This window comes from Zootoca vivipara, chromosome 6, assembly GCF_965207765.1.
Source record: "Zootoca vivipara chromosome 6, rZooViv2.hap1.1, whole genome shotgun sequence".
Lineage (NCBI taxonomy): Eukaryota > Metazoa > Chordata > Lepidosauria > Squamata > Lacertidae > Zootoca > Zootoca vivipara.
In genome coordinates this window covers 24125930-24144269 of record NC_142589.1, presented here as the reverse complement: position 1 = coordinate 24144269, position 18340 = coordinate 24125930, and the positions used below count along the sequence as shown (strand labels likewise).

The window sequence follows — 18340 nt, the reverse complement described above, 5'->3', positions numbered from 1 at the left end:
ACTGCAACTCCCAGCATCCCTAGCTGGAAAACTGAGTCCACTCTTTGTATATATGAGACCCTGGGGGCATAGGGTATAGCTCCCTGGAGATGTGAACCCAGCATGCGGCAGCTGTGAAAAGGGCCAATTCCATGCTAGGGATCATTAGAAAAGAAACTGAAAACAAGTCTGCCAATATCATAATAGCATTAAACAAGTCTATGGTGCAGCCACATTTGGAATACTGTGCGCAGTTCTTGTTGCCTTGCTTCAAAAAAGAAAAGAAAAGAAAAAAGGATGTGGTAGAGTTGGAAAAGGTTCAGAAAAGGTATAACCCAAAATGATCAAGCGGATGGAAGAAATCCCCTATGGGGAAAAGTTGCAGCTTTCAGGACATTTTAGTTTAGAAAAAAAAAAGTCGAGAAAGAGGTGACATGACAGGGGTTTGTAAAATGATGCCTGGGGTGGAGAAAATAGGTAGTGAAAAACCTCTCTCTCTCTTATCACACTAGAACTAAGGGTTATACAATAAAGCTGAACGTTTGGAGATTAAGGACAGGTTAAATCAGAGTCTAGGGCTTGCTGATCAGAAGGTCGGCGGTTCGAATCCCTGCGACGGGGTGAGCTCCCGTTGCTCGGTCCCAGCTCCTGCCCACCTAGCAGTTTGAAAGCACATAAAAAAAATGCAAGTAGATAAATAGGGACTGCTCCGGCGGGAAGGTAAACAGTGTTTCCGTGCGCTGCTCTGGTTCGCCAGAAGCAGCTTTGTCATGCTGGCCACATGACCCGGAAACTGTCTGCGGACAAACGCCGGCTCCCTCGGCCTATAGAGCGAGATGAGCGAGATGGGCCCCTTTACCTTTACCTTTTAAAAGAAAGTATAGAATCATAGAACTGTAGCGACGGTCATCTCGTTCAACCTCCTGCAATGCAGGAATCTCCACTAAAGCATCCATGACAGATGGCCATTCAACTTCTGCTTAAAAACATCCCATGAAGGAGAATCCACATGCCACTGCTAAACAGCTCTTAGCATCAGAAAGTTCCTCCTGATGTTTAGTGTTTCTTGTAATTTGAAACCACTGGTTTGGGCCCTACCATCCATAGCAGGAGAAAACAAGTTTCCTCCCATGTGACAGCCATTCAGGTATTTGAAGATGGCCATCTTGATCACCCTCCTCTGCACACGTTCCAGCTGGTCAACATCCTTCTTAAATTATGGCACCCAGAATTGGACACAAGATACTGGACTAGATGGGCTGTTTTTTTTTTAAAAAAAATACATTTTATTCCAATTTTCCAAATTCAACAAATTAACAAAACCAATCTTTTATACAAAATCTTATATTCACATCTTTTACCTTGCTCCGCCGAGCTATGACTTCCCCCCCTCCCTTCATGCGGGTTTCTTGTTAATTCCCTTTTTTGCAGTTCCTTTTTTGACATATTGGTCAATTCGTAAGGTTTATTTTAATCCTGCGAGAGTTTTTAATGATCTACAGTTTTTCTCCATATAGTCCACATATTTACTCCAGTCCTTTTGAAACCTTGTCTCCCCCTGGTCACGAATCTTGCATGTCAATCTAGCAAGTTCAGCATAGTCCATCATTTTTGTCTGCCACTCCACAATTGTAGGTAATTCCTGTAATTTCCATTTTTGGGCTAACAAAGTCCTGGACTAGATGGGCTGTTGACCTGATCCATCATGCTTTTCTTAGGTTCTTCTGGATGGGCCTTGCAAGGGTTTACTTGCAACTCTCACAAATGGTAGATCCTTTCCAGTTTGAGGAGAAGCACGCCCTTCCATCCTTACTCCAGACTATCACCCATGATAATGCATGGCCAGTGGCCAGCTTATTATAGCCTTTCCAGCTTGCCCAAAGCAATTCTACTGACATGAAGTAGAAATGAGTTTCCTCCTTCAAGACACCATATCAAGGTTGCTCACTCATCTCCATTAACATCACAGTTCATGATCCTCCTGTGCAGAATCAGGCAGGGGAGAATGAATCTCAAGGATGTAGCTAGCCAAGCAAATTGCCCAAACCGTTCCTATTTCCTGGTAAGGTGGAATTTGGGTTGGGAAGGATTGAAGACCCCACAGTTATCTGTTGCAGAGGATCTCATGTGACACACAAACCTCTCTCTCTCTCTCATGAACACACGAGAGAGAGAAAGATGGTGTGTGTTGACAGGATGTCTTCCTGAATAAAATAGCTATGTGTGGGAGTTTTCTGGTTGTCTAGGCAACACACCTCTAAACTATTTGGAGACAGTGATAGGCAATCTTGAGTTCCCAATGAGCTGATTTCTCCAGCCACCTGGAGGAAAGGATGGCCTTTCCCCTTGACTGAGATGGCCACAGATGTCCAACAGACCCTCACGTACAGAGTGTGAACCTTAGTTCATGCACTTATAAGGGAAGCATCAGAACAAGGCAGTAGCTGCCGAAATTTTCCTCACTCATATTTCTCCTTGGAATTCGTTTTTGAAAATGGGTGCATTTGGCACTTTCTGATGCCCTCAAAGAAACATAGAATCGTAGAATTGTAGGCTTGGAAGGAGCCCCAAAGGATCATCTAGTCCAGGCATCCCCAAACTTCGGCCCTCCAGATGTTTTGGACTACAATTCCCATCATCCCCGACCACTGGTCCTGTTAGCTAGGGATCATGGGAGTTGTAGGCCAAAACATCTGGAGGGCCGCAGTTTGGGGATGCCTGATCTAGTCTAACCCTCTGCAAGGCAGGAATCACAACTGAGAGTGGCCATCCAAACTCTGCTTATAAACTTCCAATGAACAAGAGTGGTCCACCACCTTCTGAAGAAGTCCATTCCACTGTCAAACAGCTTTTACCTTCAGAAGGTTCTTCCTGATATTTAGTCAGAATCTCCCTTCTTGCCATTTGAATCCATTGGTTTGGGTCTCTGTTGCTTAAATGTCTGGATTTTGTATAGAACATTGTGGGTGGATGGTTTGCACATTCTTCAGGTCTGGCATCAAGGGTTCAACATTGATGGGCACCACTAACGAGACCACTACCAACTCCTCCTCTCCTCTGGCCCTACCGCTCCACCTCCTTGCTGCCTCTGTTGCATATGCAAATGAGCTGAGACGAGTAAGGAAGCAGATCAGCTCCTTCCTTGCCTCTGAGCAAGCAGGCAGGGTCTATGCAGAAAAGTGTGAGTAAAAGGTCAGGAATGAGGAGGAGGTGAGCCCACGGGAGGGCGCTCTTTAGGGCAGTTTGCCCCCTTCCTTACGAAAAACCACTCCTGCAGCCTGCAGTGCATTCTTTATCTTCTACTATCAATGGCGCCAATGAATTGCTCTTGCGTTGCGATTCGACTGCATGCAACAACTACATCAAGATTCCTTGTCTGTGGTGCTTTGCCCATGCACCAGCAAATGCTTCTCGCCAAGCATTTTAATGCAGCCATGCAGTTACATTGCATTGCCTGTTAGCTGTGCTCAGAGTAGACCCATGGAAATGAATGGCCCGAGGCTAGACATGCCCATTAATTCCAAAGGGTTAACTCAGAGAAGGATTAGCACTGGATATGATCTGCAATGTTTGTATGTGGGATGAAGATGAACATGAATGAACGAAGCCCAATGCTACCTGTTAATTTTGGATGAGGGTTTGCAAACTCTCATTAAACATGCATTCAGGGTCATGGGAAAAAGAAACATATGTATGCTTCCTTCCTTTGCTCTGCTCTGCTCTGCTCTGCTCTGCTCTCCTCTCCTCTCCTCTCCTCTCTGCCAGACCTCCCCACTCTTTTGACAGCCGCCCTTGGATCTTGCATGGACCTGACCTGACCTGACCTGACCTGGTACAAACCAGTTGAATCCTGAGTCGACCCAATTTGGTTCAGGATCTGGGAATCAGCTGGATCTGCTGCACAGCCCTAGTGGCGACATTATCTAAGCACCTAACCCTTTGCTCTGGATTGTTGCTCTGGAGATTTGTCCTCTCCTCTCCTACTTTTTTTCACTATGAACCTGTGTCTGGCCCTACCACTGTCCACACAGACTGACTGCACCCACCACTCTGCCCATTCCCGGAACTCCAGCACATGGTGATTGACCTTAGCTGAGGCCTGTTAATTAGGACCAAACGTTACCTGACATCAAGGGTTGCAGGACTGGAACATCCCCTACAGTTTCTAAAATGAGCTAAAAGCATCTTTTGAGTGGGAACTGATTTTTGACAAGGGCAGTCACTGCTGCAACCATCAGGGGAGACAGCTGGACCCTCCCACACACACAGTTTCCCCATTCCAAATTGTCTGCGATTTCCCCCCCCCCCAGATTTGCTCACTATAGCGGAGGCAGGATAAAGTACATGTAGGGGTTGGTGGATGGATCAGGTCATTCTGTGTCCACGTCAGTTTCACTTGCTTTTATTCATATATTCATTCCATCCTCTTTCAGCATCAATCGGTGAATGCTCTTGTTTTTAATGTTTGATGTTGTCGCTTTTTAAAATTAATATTCTGTTGGGAGCTGCCCAGAGTGGCTGGAGAAACCCAGCCAGATGGGCAGGCTATAAATTATTTATTATTATTATTATTATTATTATTATTATTATTATTATTATTATTACAAGCAAACCACAGCAAAAAATAACAAATCACATGTTTGTTTGTTTTTAAAAAGGTCATATTTTGCCTTTGAATTAGGGATGGGGAATAACTTTGATTCAGTTCACCTTTAAAGATAAACCTACCTAATTTACACTTAACTAACACAGTGAATGAACTGAAATGCAGATATCCTTAAAAATTCACATTTCTCTGAATTTTGAAATGTGGTTCTCTAGTCAAGTAATGGGTACAGAAATGCACATACTAGGGCAAAGTTTGCTTTAAAAATGCACCTGTTGGGGGAAAATAACATACCAAAGAGCGGCGTAGAAGAAGTTGCTTTGCAAAAAGATTTTGCATACTGTGTTAGGCAAAGTGGCCTACAAGGTTGTATATAGGAGGGGAAACCTAGACTAAACATAGTTATTATGAATTTCATTTACAAGCATGCATTTTAATGCGAAACATGCATTTTTATAGGCATTTTGGTCCATTGTTTGAGCTGAAAGCTGTATTTCAAAATTTGGAAGAGTGCAATAAATAGAAGGGATCTCTGCATTCCGATATGTGTATTAGTCCAGGAGGTGTGATTGGGGTTGTTCCATGTAAAACTGTGGACCCAATGAAGTCTTAGAGCCTCCCCAGCTACCCTATAAACCCAGACCAAAATGTTGCTCCTCAGTTGTAAAAAGAATTGCTTACGTAGTGTGGACAGGATACAGACTGCCCCGTCTGCAGACACAAAGGTTAAAACAACATGAGGGAACAGAATGAAGTTATATACTTGGGGCTGTGGTGATTGTGAGCCTGGAGATGGATGCCCTGTCAGGCAACCCTGTGCCCTGGCTGTCTTCCTCTCCTGCAAGGAGAAATTTCAAATCACATCAACAGTGTTAGCCGGGGCTCAAGTCTGAGTCTGGCGGGCCATTATAAATGACAGCAAGGCTGGGCATTTTTATTAAGGAAGAGCCTTGCTTTAATGCTTTCTCTGGAAACTTGCACTCTTGACTTACCCGCAGCAATGCCTGGGAGTTTCCTGGCTGATCTGCAGCAGAAGAGAATGATCCCCTCTTTTGTCTTTCAATTACTGTTTCCCAGACACTAGAAAAGGGGTGGCAAAGGCAGTGGGGAGACTCATTGGTGTGTGGGAGTTCAAAGCACCCCTGACACCCCAATCAATGCCATTTAACCAGATGAACCATCTCCACCTCTAAAAAAAGAAGCATTCTTCCTAGAACACCTAAGGACAGTAGCTGCAATACTACCTGTTGGCTATCATCAGTGGTGGTGCTGAAGAGCCAATAGCTCCCTCCTCTGAGAGCGTGCCAGAATTTCTGTCTTGAGATTGTTACCACCTTGAAGTGCTCCCCGCAATCACTGAACCAAATAGGGTTCAGTTGCAAATGTTGGGTGGGTGCCCCAGCAAAGTGCTCTTTTTGAGGCAAAATGATAGAAGTTAATAAAACTATGCAAGGCATAGGGAAAGTGGATAGAGGAAAGTTTCTCTCCCCCCCCCCCACAGCCACTATAACTCATTTCCAACAGCTGGTATTCAGAAACATCGCTGCCTGTAACTCTGAATAAAGAACATAACCGCTGTAACTAGAAGCCATTGATAGACTTCTCCTCCATGAATTTCTCCAAGCCTCTTTTAAAGGCAAGCAAGTTGGTGGCCATCACTGCCTCCTGGGGGAGGGAGTTCCCTAGCTTAACTATGTGTCATGTGAAGAAATACTTTCTTTTTATCTGTCCTGTCAGGGACTGGGCGGAGGAGGAATGGTGGAGACCACCTCCCCAGCCTGACCCTTCCTGAGAAGAAAGAGACAGTTCAGAATTACAAGGGGGTTTGAGGGAAGTTACAGCTCAGAGGCAGTCGAGGGGGGAAACTGGGAAATAGTGGGAGAGGAGGGAGAGGAGGATGAAGCACCAGAGGAGAGACAGCTGATGGACTCAGTGTCTTTAGAAAGCATCCCAGACCCCCCTCTTCTCCCATAACACGGTGGGCCTTGAAAGTAGGAGAGCAAAGAGCTCAAAGGCAAAAAGCCCTTTCCAGCACTGGTAGTGATGACTCATGAAGAAATGGGAGAGATGGAGGTGGTGGGGTTTCACCGGGAGCAACACCATTACTCCAAGAAGCTGCATTTCTAAGCCTCTCTCTGTGAATATTGAATAAAAAGCACTGGAAGAACTTTCCTTGTCTTATCCATTCCTAGCAGCCTACTGTGAAGGGTTGGGTCCTCTGACGCCTGCCATGTCTTGAATCTCCCAACATTAAGTTGCACAGAATGTCAATGAGTTCCAATGTTACGACCGAGGGAGAAAATAGGAAAAATATTTCTCTATCCATTTTCTCGATGCCATGCATCATTTTTAAACCTCTTATCATGTCACCTCTTACCCGCCTTTTCTCTAAACTAAAAAGTCCTGAATGCTGCAACTTTTCCGCATAGGAGATTCACTCCACCCCCCTGATGATTTTGGGTTGCTTTTTTCTGAACCTTTCCCAACTCTATAATATCCTCTCTCTTTTTTAGGTAAGGCAACAAGAACTGCACACAAATGTGCACCATAAAATTGTATGATACTGGCAGTTTTAGGTTCAATCCCTTTCCTAAAGACCCTTAGCATGAGAATCACAGCTGGGGGAAGTGCAGTTGTGCTCAAATCCTGCATCTGGGCTTCCCATTGGGGCATCTGGTTGGCCACTGGGAGAATAGGATGCTGAAGTGGATGTGTTGCTTCTTCTCATGTTCATCCTTCTGCAGAGAGACTAGCTGGATCTTGTTGACCTCTCACTGCCCAGCAGATGTGGCCAAGACTGGCCAAGTTTCCACAATAGGATTTTGCAGTCTCACAGAGCTATGTCAGGCCCTTGAGGTCCCAGAGCCATTCCGAATAGTTTGCGTGATCATGCCAGATCGGATTGTGCATCATGCCCAGTCAGCAAGACATAATGCAGCCATTCTCTCCCTTCTCTCTTCCATCTCTATTTCATTTCATTAAAAAAGTAAGTTTTATAGCCTATTGGATGTGCTGGATGGAAGGAAAAATACAAGGGCTTATCTCAGGGCTGCTAAATTGCAATCCCGGGCAGTGAGTCAACCTGGTTATTGCTGAGAGGAACAATGGAAAGAATTGATGGCTATTAGATGCAAATCGAACCTCTGCATTGAAGGGCAGTATATCTCTGAGCAGTAAATGCTGTGGGCCCACAAAGAAAGGCTAGTTGTGGGTAGCGATGGCAAAGTGACTTTCCCTGCCTTCCCTTCCCATAGTCCAGTGTTTTTTCAGAAGAAGAGAAGAGCTGGATCAGGCCAAAGGGGGGCCATCTAGTACAGCATCCTGTTCTCACAGTGGCCAACCAGATGCTTGTGGGAAGTCTGCAAGCAGGGCCTGAGGACAAAGAGCACTATCCCCTCCTGTGGGGTAATGGGAAGCCGGGTTAGATTCACCGATATTCAGATTTTGCCCGAATATCCAATTCTGAATGTGACATTTGAAAAAGTGCAAAATGTTTGTGTATGTCATCCATCAATGCTACTGCATGCCAACTGTCAAATAGCAAATATGGAATTCATTAGGGGCTACCACCCCTTTTCATAGTGCTTACCAACTTCACCTACCTGCCACCAACTCACCAACCCCCTTGCCAACCCCCACCTCTCTCTTTACACCCAAATCTCAAATCCCCTCATAACTCCTTCAGGCACTCCCCCATATCCAATCACAGCTACTCTGTGAACCTCCATCCGTGCTCTAATCAAATCTCTGCTTGTTGTTTAAAACCCAATTTTATATCCTGACTTCTCCATTGCTTCCCCGCCATACCTTGGCCATGCAAATCCCAAGACTGTGATGAGGTAGCCTTACATTTATATATAGAGAGAGGGGGGGGGAGAAATGTCATCTGTTCAATATTGTTGGACATCAACTAGATATATTTTGGAGAAATATTTTGGCAAATGTGGGTAGGGAGGTATTTGAGGAGGCGTTTGAGGAGGCGTTCCAGCTCTGGAAACAAAAGTGCTCATTAACCCAAAATGTTGAGCCAATTTGCACATTTGGGATAACAGTATGGTCTAGTCCTGCTTGGACTCCACTTTTGCTGACTCAACCATGCAAAATGCCACATTTAAAGGGCAACCTGTGTTGAAGTCTAACAAATCTTCACCATCCAAAGGTTTGAGTGCCAGGCTAGCCCACTCTTTGATTTGTTAGCCGCTCATGTGAGATAAGGTTTCAGAGACAAGCAGAACTGCCGGATCCATGAGCAACAGTCTGGAGAGTTTTAGTGCGTCATCCTGCCACACTCCCCTTGAATGAACTCTGTTGACTTTTCTGTTTGTTTTCTTGCTTCTTTCTAACACAGCTCTGTGTCTATCTGCAGGTCAGGTTATCCTGTACGAAGCCATGCTTGGATTTTAATAGCCATGTTCCGACTTGCCATGGATTTCACCTCTTGCGAATCTTTGGGCCACGGTCATAGGCCCTTGCAAAGACCGGGTCACCGTGACCGATATGGATTCTGGCATAGTCCTTTGTGGAGTCTTAGATCCGGGCAGCAGGCTAGGAGTTATGGGCTTCCGGGGAACCATGCTTTCCCCTACTTGGAACGGTCTAACGGACAGCTGGCCAGTATGTATCATTCCAAACGTCTACACAAAGCCACAGACCTCCTCTGGGAAAATGGGCACCCTGAGCACTTTGCGCCCCCCAGATCAGACCCTTCCCTGGCAGATGGGAGTACAGCATACCAGACTTACTTGAGGAGGAGGAAACGATACCTCCGGGCGATTGGCAAGCCCACTCCAGAGACCGAGGTGATTGTCTGGGGGTCCACAAGCCCTTTGGAAACCCTGGAGAGCTTCTCGGGAATTTATGGCAGTGCCACTACCATCTCTGTTTTGCGACACAAGACCACCACCATCTCCACCACCACCACCACCACGATCACCACCACAACTGCAGCTTCCACGACGGTTCAGCCAGAAGGACCTGGCCCTGGGATTGGCACACCCAAGAACAACCCCGGTGTGGTTAGCACAATGGGACCACCTGCCACTTCTGATGGGAACAGAAAAGAGGTTGGTGCCCCTCCACCCAAGATACCAGGAGACACGTCAGGTATATTTATAGATTGTTTTGAGACCTGTGTGGATTTGCTTGCCTGTGTGCAAATGTTGCGTTTCATTTCCAGTTGTTGACCCAAGCAGGAAAACAAACAAACAAACACATGGGGTGTCTATTATGTTTGTATGAAGGGGCATACTGTGTAACAGAAATGCAATGCACATGCACCACTAATTCATAAAACAACATATCAGAGTGGTTCACAACAGTTTTATATAAGACCAAGCCATATAAAAAAAGTTAAAATCTGGAATTAGGAAACTACAGTTGTACCTCGCAAGACGAATTCCCTGCAAGATGAATTTTTCGCAAGATGAATGCGTCTTGCGATCTGATGGTGACTTGCAAGACAAATTTGTTTTGCGGAAAATTCGTCTTGCGAATCGCGGTTTCCCATAGGAATGCATTGAAATTTAATTAATGCGTTCCTATGGGCAAAAAAAGAAATTTCAATGCATTCCTATGGGAAACAGCGATTCGCAAGACGAATTTCCCGCAAAACGAATTGACTCACGGAACGAATTAAATTCGTCTTGCGAGGCATCACTGTATTGTGGAAAGCTGTACAGTGGTACCTCGGGTTAAGAACTTAATTCGTTCTGGAGGTCCATTCTTAACCTGAAACTGTTCTTAACCTGAGGTACCACTTTAGCTAATGGGGCCTCCTGCTGCCGCCGCACGATTTCTGTTCTCATCCTGAATCAAAGTTCTTAACCCAAGCTACTACTTCCGGGTTAGTGGAGTCTGTAACCTGAAGCGTCTGTAACCTGAAGCATCTGTAACCCGAGGTACCACTGTATTATCAATTACCTAAATGCAGCCTGATAGAATAGAAAAGTTTTCAGCAATTATTTTAAAGTTGGCACAGAAGGAGCTTTCTGAATCTTTTGTTCACACAGCATTACACCATACTGGGCCAATGACACTAAAGGCTTGATTTCTTGTTGTTAGTATTGAGACCGAAATGGGACAGAATTAACTGCTTAGCCCATCTTGTGTAGCCCAACTGATCCTCATCACCCCTCTGCCATTTTGTAACCCATTATAGAAAACCCACAGTGTGGTTTCCTTAATGCCAAAATAATTTTCTTGAACATGCTGGTAAATTACTTAGGACTGTCCTATAATTAGGCAGTTGCCTCAGATGGCAGATACGGGGTGGGCAGGGGGCAATGGCGGAGAGATGGTGGAAGAAAGGTGCCTATGTGCCGGTTGACCAACCCCTGCTCCCTCTAAACTTCCTTGTTGACTTCCAGTGTGGTGGAGGATACCATCATGTTGGCAGTGTTGAAGGAAGATTCAGCTCCCAGTCTGGTAAGCTGTTGCACCTGAGGTGAAGTTGGCACTCTCTAGCCTTTTGTTTCAAGCAGCAAAAAGACTTTCCCCTGAGCCCTCTAATGACCCGGACATAAGAACATAATAAGAGCCTGCTGGATCAGGACAATGGCCCATCTAGTACACAGTGGCCACTCAGATACCTATGATGGGAAGCCTGCAAGCAGGATTCAAGCATAAGATCACTCTCCCCATCCTGTGGCTTCCAGAAACTGGTACAGTGGTACCTCGAGTTGTGGACCCGATCCGTTCCGGGGTGCCGTTTGCACCCTGAAAAGTCTGCAACCCGAGTGGCGCTTCCACGCACGCGCAAAAGTGTGATAGAGCACTTCTGCGCATGTGCAAAGCACGCAGAACGCTTCTGCGCATGCGCGCACAGCAGAACCCAGAAGTAAACACTTCCGGGTCCGCCACATTCACAACCTGGAAAAACGCAACCTGCAGTGGATGCAACCCGAGGTATGACTGTATTCAGAAGCATTATTGCCTCTGACGGTGGAGGCAGAGCATAGCCATCAAGGTTAGTAGCCACTGATAGTGCTCTCCTCCATGAATTTGTCTAATCTAATACCAAATTGGTAGCCACTACTGCGTCCTGTGGCAGCAAGTTCCATAGTTTAACTTTGTGTTGTGTGAAGAAAAGTTTATGCAGCTTGGGACCCTCGTACCTACGGGACCGCCTCTCCTGGTATGCCCCGTGGAGGACCTTAAGGTCCACAAACAACAATATTCTGGAGATCCCGAGCCATAAGGTGGCTAGATTGGCCTCAACTAGGGCCAGGGCCTTTTCAGTATTGGCCCCAACTTGGTGCAACACTTTTTCACAGGAGACCAGGGCCCTGCGGAATATGTCATCTTTCCGCAGGGCCTGCAAGACAGAGCTGTTCCGCCTGGCCTTTGGGTTGGATTCAGTCTGACTCCTGTGTTTTCCTCCCTCATGGTTTGGATTTATGGACTACTTAAAATGAGGCTGCATTTTAAATTTTAAATTTTAATATTGTATTTTAATCTGTATTTTAATTAATTATTTTCTTTTCTTTTATGTCTTATTTTAATTTTATTGGTGTTAGCTGCCCTCAGCCCAGCTTTGACTTAGGGGGGGATAAATAAATTTATTATTATTATTGTTATTGTATTATTATTATTATTATTATTATTATTATTATTATTATTATATCTGCCTTGGCTGTTTCAACATTTAGTTTCACTGGATGTCCACGAGTTCTGATGTCTTATGAGAGAAGGGGGGGGAAAGACCCACCCCTTTCTCTTTCCACTTTTCCCATGCCATGCATGCCTGCTTTTATAAACTTCTATCCTGGACCCCTTTTTGGGAGTAGTTTTCTAGTAAAGAAACCGACGAACTAAAGGATTACAGTTGAAAACGGAATGAAATGAGTTTCAAGGAAAATGTTCAGCCACTGAGCAAACTGGAACTCCCTCCTTCCCTCCCTCTGATCCTTCATTTTTATGTGTGGTACTCACTGGGGGTTTAAAGGGGGTTTGTCCGTAAGCTCAGTAAATCCACACGTGGGAGCCCTGTAATCGAATCTAAGCGCCATGCTCATTCCTCATAGTGCAACACACCGATTCCATTCGCTCAGCAGCTGAAAGTGGACTTTCCATTTATTGCAAATTATGTTTGCTATTACGGAAGTTTAGACCGGAAGGCCCTTTGCCACACATGAAGTAAATTAAATCGCAGAGAATGTTGGTTGTGACTCGTAGAGCCCAGAAAGATGCTTCTCTTTAATAAAAGGGAAGGAGAGGAATTGTTGGATTTTACAGTATAATCTATACCCAGATTAATTTCTCTAATGGACCCATCTTCTAGGGAGAAATAGATATTAACTTATTCCTTTCCCTGAATACTGAACTAGGCATTAAAAGGAGTGTTTGGTGGGCTGCTGAAACGAAAAGGAAAAGCAGCAGTCTTGCATCTGCTCTTTAGCCATGCAGCAACCTCCAGATTTAAACTACAATTCCCATTAGGCCTAGCCAGCGTAAATTAAGGGTCAGAGACAATGGGAGCTGTACACCACAATATCAGAAGGTCGCTGTGTTGACTACTTGTGGTGTGGCACTATCAACCTGGAGTGCTATGTCCAGTTCTGGGCACCACAGTCTAAAGGATATTGGGATAGCTCAGTCGGTAGAGCATGAGACTCTTAATCTCACGGTCGAGGGTTCGAGCCCCACCTTGGGCAAAGAATCCTGCATTGCAAGGCCTAGATGACTCACGTGGTCCCTTCCAGCTCTACAATTCTATGATTCTATGACAAGCTGGAAGGTGTTCAGAGGAGGGTGACCGGGTTGATCAAGAACTGCTATGAAGAACGGCTGAGGGAGTTGGGTATGCTCAGCGTGGAGGAGAGAAGACTGAGAGGTGATGTGATAGCCATCTTCAAATACTCAAAGGGCTGTCTGTCACAGCCTGTCCCAGATAAGGAAGGCACACGCTTGTTAGTTACCTCTTTGTTGGCAAGAGAAACACTGACAGAAGCTTCCTCCATGCTCCGGATAGGCATGCACACATGCACGCATGCTTCTAGGTAGCTGTCCACAAATCTGGGCCCTATGGAGCAATTGCAGCAACAGGGAAACCCTTCCTCTTTGCCAGCTTACAGGTTGCCCACCCACAAGCTGCAACTTCTCTGTGGAAGGTAGCACTTCCCACTTCAAGCCTCTCCTGGTTTTAGGAGACGCAGGGCAGGGGAAGGTGGGGAGTCTACTGACCCGTCTGTAGGCTAAACAGCCTCTTCTTCTTCTTCTTCTGCCACATCTGCCACACCTTCCTCTCTCTTGGTCTGCCCTGACTCTCCCTCCCCTGACTCCTGCCTTGCAGGCCACGTCACATGCCATAAATCACTGCTCCCCACTTCGGGATCACTCTGCTGGTCCTCTGCCTGCACCACACACCTTTCAGAGCCTGCCTCTCCCTGACACCATCACATGGTAGATGGGGCAGGTTTATTTCCTGCTGCTCTGGAGGGTAAGATCCAAACCAATGAATTCAAATGACAGGAAAAGAGATTCTGACTAAACATGAGGAAGAACTTTATGATGGTGAGAGCCATTTGACAGTGGAACAGACTCCTTCAGGAAGTGGTCGCTTCTTCCTCACTGGAGGTTTGCAAACACTGGAGGTGTCAGGGCTTCTTTAGCTGGGATTCATGCATTGCTTGGGGTCAGACTAGATGGCCCTTGGGGGTATCTTCCAGTACCACAATTCTGTGATCCTACCACTTTATTATTCTAAATGCATGATGGCAACATGGTTAAGGATGCATCTGAAATTTATCCAAATTTATTTCTAGACTCGGGAACTCTACATAAATTACACATACACAAAGTACATAATTTTGCTTGCCGTGTCTCCTGATAGCAGCCTTGTGGCTCCAAGGTGAATAATGTCTTGTTCCAGCTTGAGGCAGGCAGGAGGAGGTAGCAATCAATCTTTGGGATTTTATCCACCGGTTGGTTTTCATTTCTGAATTGCTTCCTATGCGATTTAACAACAAAAACAGCAGAAATAAAAACCTACACGAAAGAACTCCACACATAAAAGCAATTAAAACAATTTCACATGTGGAAAAGCAATTCCATGGATGAAAACAATTTCAAATTTCATACAGATGGGTTTCATATATATATATATATATATATATATATATATATATATATATAATCTCCAAATACCTCTCTACTTGAGAGCCTGGTTGAAAAACAAACACTTTCAATCAGCACTGGAAAAACTACAAAGCCTGACTGGTGGGGGGGGGGAGAGAGAGAGAGAGAGAGAGAGAGAGAGAGAGAGAGAGAGTTTCTGTGGCTAGGTGCTGCTACACATAATGCTTGATTCCAATATTATATGGATGGACTTCTAATGAGATAGTATCTGTGCAGTGTTTGCTTGGGTATTTAAGGAGAGTGAAGAACCAGGGTGTTGCAGATGGAATATAACCTGGGAGACCTGGGTTCAAATCCCAGCTCAGCTGTGAAGATAACCCAGTAACATAGCTGTCAACCCTCCCCCCCTTTTTTTTTTGCGGGAAACTCCCTTATTCCAAGCCACAGCTGTCAGCCTTCCCATTTTTATTTTTTATTTGCTGGAAATTCCTTTATTCCAGCACCGTTTCCCGCTGCTATCCTGGATTGTTAGATTTACCGTAGACTGTCCCCGGGACAGGTGGGGCTGCTGCTGATCCCATATTTTCAAATCCGAAAGTTGACAGCTATGCCCAGTAATCTTGAGCCAGCCAGTCACCACTTCTCACCCTCAATGTTCCCCACCTATTCATTTAACCTTCACAACAACCCTGCGAGGCAGGTTAGGCCGAGAGGCAGTAACTGGCCCACTGGTGGAGGAAGAGGAGTGGGGGGGGGAGTGCCATGCCCCTGGCAGTGCGATCCCAGTGGGATGCCATCGCAACTGCCCCCCCACCCATGAAGGGCGCCATGCCCCCACAGGAAGCATGCCAGGAAGCATGCCCCCAGGACATGTGCCAGCCTTGCCCCCGCCTGCTCTCCGCCCTCTGGTGCCGGAGCATGAAGCTCCACCACTGGACAGGTCCAAGGTCACTCAGTGAGCTTCATGGCCAAGTGTAAAATTGAACCTGGGTCTCTTGGGTCCTAGTTCAGTTCTCTAACCACTACATCTCTCTCTCTCTCTCTCTCTCTCTCTCTCTCTCTCTCTCTCTCTCTCTCTCTCTCTCTCTCTCTCTCTCTCTCTCATCCTGTCTGAAAACTCACATGCATTTTGCACATGCATTTCGCCTGATGTTTACATTTTGCCTAATACAATCCATTCCTGCATACTTATATTCTGTAATATACACCATTTCTATGCGCACGACAGATGGTGATCTACACTTTTTTGGGAGAGGAGGACTGTGCAGAAGCGGGAGCTAACTCCTAGCCCTAACTCTGGCCTTTGGCTCCTGAGATGTGTGTTCCGAGGACCCGCCCTGTCTTTGTGAACGTAATGTGCTTCAATTGTTTTTAATTCTCAGTTTTAAATTGTTGTATCCCACCCTGCGACCTGCTGGTGACCGGAGGGTAATAATAATTGCAGATATGAAGAAGTGTGACTTTTGAAGGGTGCTGTGCATAGTTAAACTGTGGAACTCACTGCTGTAGGAGGTTCATTTGTTGTTGTTGTTCATGTGGTGGGTCAGAAAATGCAAATTAGGTAGCTTTGCATTAAATTATGAACAAATTTCTACCTCATTCACTACCTGGACCTTACAGGACAATCAGCTTACTTAGAGTGGTTTGCTACAAAAAGGCAGGGGGTGGCAGACTGGGAGGCCCCCGCCTCTTATGCTATTCGTAGCTGAAACCTGGAGATTAGGTGAGGAGGGAGGGAGGGAGGGAACGGGTGCCCATTCACCCTTCCAACAGACATCTTGCTACCAATTCCGATCACTTACTGATTCAGTCGTTGCTTCTGCCCCGACACCCTCCGGGAGGTGCCTCCATTTCCGAGGATGTGAAGCAGGCTTTCTGGAGCTCCGTTGCTATTGGCAACAGAGTTCAACATGTGTTTGAAGTGGAGCAAGTTCCGCCCCCACACGCTGTGATACTGAGAGAGCATCACTCTGTTGTGGGGAACGAACAGGAAAGGGCATGTATTTCAGGATCTTCCCCTGGAGGGAGAGTGTTGCTAGGCATTATCCCTGACTTTGAGAAAATTGCAAGGTTTTTTCCCCCTCCCTCTTTTCTTTTCTTTTTAAAAACCCAATAACAACTTTCTTTTTATAAAACTTTACGAGAGTTCCTCTTGATCAATAATACATGATATATATAATCTTGGCTTCAGTACACAATGTTACATCTTGTTAGACATTATATCGTGTTACAGTGCACTTGTGTGCCATAAAAGAAGGTTGCTGCCTCATAGAAGCACACAATTGGGCACTCTTGGAAACCCAAAGCAATAATGTAGAGAGGAAGCTTTCCACTGCGCCCCTGGCTGAATCAGTGTTCTGGGCAAACTTCCTTACACTCAGCCTCTGTTGTGGGCAGTAAATTGTGAGACTAGGGTGTCGGTCTGCAATCTGGGAGACCAGAGTTCAAATCTCCCGACTTGGCAATGAAGCTCACTGAGTGACCTGGATTCACAGTTGCTGCGTCTCAGCATAACCTACCTCACAGGGTAGTTGTGAGGGATTGAATGGAGAGGGAGGAGAACCGTACATGCAACCTTGAACTCACTGGAGAAAAAAGCTGGTCTATAAATGCCATACGTAAATAAAATAATAAAATTGTGTCTTCTTCAACTGGTAGGGTGGGCTCATCCCTTAGATAAGGCTGCCTCTCGTCTCTGCATGAGTTGCTGGTTTAGAAGAGAATGCTGGTCAAGATGGGCCACTGACCTGATCCAGCAGGGTTCTTATGCATCTGTAAAATGTGTGCAATTTAAATGCATCTTCTTTTGTTGCCATTTCATTTTTAGCGCACAAAATTTGGAAATAAGCTCACAATAAAATGCAAGTGAGATGGAATGGAAATAAGCCAAACCATACATTTTTAGTGGTGAGGATGGGATGGACAATGCACAGGATGCTCAAGCCAGAATGCAGTTGCACCCTCTGGTACTTTTTGCTCAGTGCTGAGGGGTGGGTGGAATTCCTCTGAATCGAAAGTGCTGGCAAAGCGGTCCCCAGCGATGCTCAGAAACTGACTTTTAAGGACTTTAAAACCCCTTCCTCAAAGAAGATGAGGTGAGCTCAAAGTCTTCCTCATACCTTCTCCTTTGCAAGTGGAAGAAACAGCTTGGGGAATGCATGTGAATTCATCAGGAATAAGATGGGAGGCATGAGGGTTAGGGCAACCCCTCAGTTTGTTTTGACCCTTAGCCTCTCCATTTGGCCACAGGGGATAATGCTAGTAACTCACCACGGGCCACAATAGCTATGTTCTACCTTAGGCATATGGGACCCAGGTGGCGCTGTGGGTTAAACCGCAGAGCCTAGGGCTTGCTGATCAGAAGGCCGGGGGTTCGAATCCCTGCGACAGGGTGAGCTCCTGTTGCTCAGTCCCAGCTCCTGCCCACCTAGCAGTTCGAAAGCACATCAAAGTGTAAGTAGATAAATAGGTACCGCTCCAAGCGGGGAGGTAAACGGCGTTTCCGTGTGCTGCTCTGGTTCGCCAGAAGCGGCTTTGTCATGCTGGCCACATGACCTGGAAGCTGTATGCCAGATCCCTCGGCCAATAACGCGAGATGAGCGCCGCAACCCCAGAGTCGGTCATGACTGGACCTAAGGGTCAGGGATCCCTTTACTTTTTTACCTTAGGCATAGGCAAACT

The 18340-nt window shown here is 45.9% G+C and overlaps 1 protein-coding gene across 1 annotated transcript in view; it reads left to right on the top strand.

The window, feature by feature from the left end:
• AJAP1 (adherens junctions associated protein 1) overlaps positions 1–18340 on the top strand; it is a 96976-nt gene that overhangs the window by 34822 nt on the left and 43814 nt on the right. The window contains exon 2 of the mRNA XM_088671080.1: positions 8952–9688. Within this exon, the coding sequence (XP_088527206.1) occupies positions 8952–9688 (737 nt within the window). The remainder of the gene's footprint in view (positions 1–8951; positions 9689–18340) is intronic.